The 3,948-nt window shown below is 61.4% G+C and overlaps 1 protein-coding gene across 1 annotated transcript in view; it reads left to right on the forward strand.

Annotated features, from left to right (window-relative positions):
* The first annotated feature begins 836 nt into the window (after positions 1–836).
* The window catches only part of LOC105504168 (phosphatidylinositol 4-phosphate 5-kinase-like protein 1), a 6,301-nt gene continuing 3,189 nt past the window's right edge, over positions 837–3,948 (forward strand). The window contains exons 1-6 of the mRNA XM_011931457.1: positions 837–1,036; positions 2,242–2,292; positions 2,508–2,662; positions 2,955–3,079; positions 3,399–3,433; positions 3,522–3,577. Coding sequence (XP_011786847.1) covers positions 971–1,036; positions 2,242–2,292; positions 2,508–2,662; positions 2,955–3,079; positions 3,399–3,433; positions 3,522–3,577 — 488 coding nt within the window. The 5' untranslated portion in view covers positions 837–970. The remainder of the gene's footprint in view (positions 1,037–2,241; positions 2,293–2,507; positions 2,663–2,954; positions 3,080–3,398; positions 3,434–3,521; positions 3,578–3,948) is intronic.

Below are 3,948 nucleotides of genomic sequence, written 5' to 3' on the forward strand. Positions count from 1 at the left end.
GCGAGGTAGGTGCGGACCCGAGAGAGGACAGGAGAGGGAAGGGTTGGTGGGCAGGGGTCGGGACTCCCCTCGGCGAGCGGCGCGGACACGCCCCCATCCAAGCCAGGGAGGGGCCCTGCAGCCGGCGAAGACCAGGACACGCCCCACACGGGGCACCAGGTATGCCGAGGGGCGGCCTGGCGGAGATCCCTCAGCACTTCCTCAGTTTTCTCATCGGGAAAATGGAGAGGATGCTAAAGCTCCTCCTTCAGGGGGCTGTTAGGAGGTCAAGCTCTCATCCAGTGCGGGGCACACAGTGGATGCCCACTACTGGTGGGTCAGCGGCTATGACCAGCATCGTGCTGGCCCCTCCGTGCTGGCCTGGAGGCGCTCAGCATAGGCGAATGGAATAGTTGTGACTGAACCACCGGCATCACAGCTCCTGTTATCAAGGGCTCCCGTGCAAGGAGCTCAAACTCAACAGTAACAAGAGTTCATACCTGCCACAAAAAAAAGCTGTTCTAGTTTTCACGTTGCAGATGAATAAATAAGGCACAGAAAGGTTAGGCGACTTACCTAAGGTCACAAGGTTGGTGAGAGACAGTCCGTCTCAGGCCAGGTTTGACTGCAGAGCTCACGCCCTATCTACTGATAATCATAACCATTGCTCTATTTGGGTGCTGACTGCGTGCCAGGCACTGTGTGGCCCCTCTTGGGTACCAGCATCATCTATTTTACAGCTGAAGAAACTGAGGCAGAGAGAGATGAGAGGAAGTCTCACAAGTAGTGGAAGTGGGACTTGAACCCTCATCTTTTTCCTCTGTGACGCCGCCACAGGCTGTTTGTGTCCTCCCACCAGGTCCTGGCCCCCTCCCCTGAGGCTGGATGCAGAGCAGTCACCTCCAGCCGCCGGGGGCTTCTCTGGCGCCTCCGAGATAAGCAGTCTCGCCTGGGCCTGTTTGAGATCAGCCCGGGGCATGAACTGCATGGGATGACGTGCATGATGCAGGCAGGGCTGTGGGCTGCCACCCAGGTCTCCATGGACCACCCACCCACGGTGAGTGGCCAATCTGTTTCACGAATGTCCACACCAGCAATAGCAAGACGTGGCTGATGCCCTGTCTGGCTAAAACTGCAGGTGTGGGGATCAGAGAGGGACATCAAGGGGAGGAAGGCAGAGAGGGAGGAACATTGTGATGTGGGAGCTGGAACGTCTGGGGTGTGTTGGGTGTGTGAGGAACCCCCTGACTCAGGTGGTTGCTGTGTGACTCCAAGTGGGTCTCTGTCTCTCTCTGGGCCTCAGTGTCCCCATCTGTATAATAGGGGGAGATTATACTCCTTGGTTTCTGAGGCCCTCCCAGCCCTGCCAGGGTGTATGGTTGAAAAGGGACCCACCCCCACCCTGCTGGCCTGGCCCATCCTCTCTGGAGCTCAGGCCGAGGCAGGGCTGGCTCAGCAGAAAGGTGGCCCAACTGCAAGCTCAGCAGCTGGGCGGGCCTGGGTGAGCATGTGTGTGGCGTTCGTGTGTGTGCATGTGTGTGCAGTGGGACCACATTCCATAGGCCACATCAGGGCACAGGGACCTGGAGATCCAGGGAGAGTGCAGAGACACGAGGGAGTTCTCTAACTCGAAAACTGACCTCATCACCCGCTGAAAAGCTTCCATGGCTCCCCAGTACTCAGCATGACCTCCAGATCCAGCTGCATCCAGCCTTGTTCACACTCCATCCCTCCCTGACTGGCTTCAGCCACTTGGGCCCTCCTTCCCTTGCTGGCAGCCACCAGTGCTGTTTCTACTGCTGAGAGCACCCTGCTCCTTCTCTCCACTACCCTTTAGATTTCAGCTTAGAGGTCCCACCCCCAGGAAGCCTTCTCTGATTTTTCCCCTCCCAGGTTGCATCAGGCAACTCCCTTGGCTTCAGAGCCATCCCCTTGTACTGGACGGAATCTGGCTTCACTTGGCCAGCCTGTGAGTCTGGGAACGTGCCTGGCTTGAACTCATGGCCTGGTGCTGGGGACCCAGAATGGATGAAATACACTCAGGCCTTGCCGTGGGTCACTCTTGTCCCCCTGGCAGCCCTGGGAGGGTGAGCAACGCATCTGCCCAACTCAGGCACTCCCAGAAACAACTCCGGTCCCAGTTTGCTGAAGAATCAAATTGGAGGAGATGGGGGGCGGGCCAGGTGCAGGACATCTGGAGATCCTGGGGCAGGCAGCAGGGGACTGAGGGGTTGCCCTGAGCTCCTCTACCTCTCCCTGCAGGGGCCACCCTCCCAGGACGATTTCTCGGAGGTCCTAACCCAGGTTCATGAGGTAGGAGGCCCCAGACTCCCATCTGGGGAGGGGCGTGTGCTGGTCTTGCTCTCTCCTCTGCAGTTTTCCCATCTGTGCAGTGGGACTGAAGGCTTGTCCCTGAGCCTTGGGCCTTGCAGAAAGGGTGTAGTCACCCTGACCCTCCTGTCCCAGGACCAACTGCACACAGCCGGGCCCACGCAGACACTCCAGAGGAGGCTCTTCCTCCCCTGCAGGGCTTCGAGCTGGGCACGCTGGCCGGCCCCGCCTTTGCCTGGCTGCGCCGCTCCCTGGGCCTGGCGGAGGAGGACTATCAGGCTGCCCTGGGCCCCGGCGGCCCCTACCTGCAGTTCCTCAGCACCTCCAAGAGCAAGGCCAGCTTCTTCCTGTCGTGAGCTTGCGGCAGGGGTGGGGCAGGGGTGGGAGTGGTACCCCTGGCTGGGAGGGCAGAATTCCCAGTGGCGGGGAAGGCCGCCTGAAGAGAGAAACAGAGCGGCCCTGATCTGGGAGCGTCAAGGCCGGACGGTGGACAGATGGGGGAGGAGAGGAGTGCGAGGGCCGAAGGCTAGAGGGGTGGTGCCGAGACCCGGTAGCGAGATCCACGTGCACAGGTCGGGGAAGGAGGCCGGGTGAGAGCCGCTCCGGTCAGGCCTGGGCAGTGACCTCTTTCTCTTGCCCCCCAGCCACGACCAGCGCTTCTTCCTGAAGACCCAGGGGCGCCGAGAGGTGCAGGCTCTGCTCGCCCACCTGCCCCGCTACGTGCAGCACCTGCAGCGGCACCCGCACTCGCTGCTGGCGCGGTTGCTGGGTACGCGGCTGGGGACGGGGCTCGGTGGGGGCCGGTCTTAGGCGGCAATATACCTGGGGAGGGTGGGGTATGTGGGCGGAGCCCAAATGGGCGGATTTGGGGTTGTAGGGCATGAGGTTGGGGACATGCGTGGGGGGCGGGGCACCACTGGGGTTGGGTTTAGGGGTGGGATCGGGTCACGATCCGGACCCCAGACAAGGAAGGGTCCGGGTGCCGCGGATCTTGAGAAGGAGGCGTGGCCTGGCGCTGGGACTGGTGCCGGATGCACCCCGGGTCGTGGAGTTTGGGGATCCTCATTCGGCGCCCTCTCCCCTTCCAGGAGTGCACAGTCTGCGGGTGGACCGGGGAAAGAAGGTGGGTGAAGCCAAGGAGAGGTGGCTGGGCGGAGCGGGCGGCTGGAGGGCGACAGCCGGCCTCCCTCACTCCCTGTCCCGGCCCCCAGACGTACTTCATCGTCATGCAGAGCGTCTTCTACCCCGCCGGCCGCATCTCCGAGAGGTGAGTGGCCCAAGCAGGTTTGGTGCCCCACCCCAGCCGAAACTCACCGCCTGAAGCACCCACACTCACTAGCCAGAAGGTGAAACTGAGGCCCAGGAAGGAGAAGGGGCGTTCCCAAGATCTGGTGGGTCAGAGACAGTGACGCTCACGCCCAGCATATCTGGAGCACTCAGTGTGCGTTAGGCGCCGTGTTGGGCCCTTCTCATGCTTTTTAATTCCCAGAAAGACGCTGAGGGGCAGCTCTTATCCTCCTTCCTAGATGAGAAACCGAGGAAGGAGAAGTCCACACAGCTAACATGTGGGGAGCAGCGACTCAGACCTAGCCTCTGACTGCACGTAGCCCCCTGTGCCCTCCAGCGCTGGCTCTGCCC

This window comes from Colobus angolensis, unplaced genomic scaffold (assembly GCF_000951035.1).
Source record: "Colobus angolensis palliatus isolate OR3802 unplaced genomic scaffold, Cang.pa_1.0 Scaffold9, whole genome shotgun sequence".
NCBI classification, from domain to species: Eukaryota; Metazoa; Chordata; class Mammalia; order Primates; family Cercopithecidae; genus Colobus; species Colobus angolensis.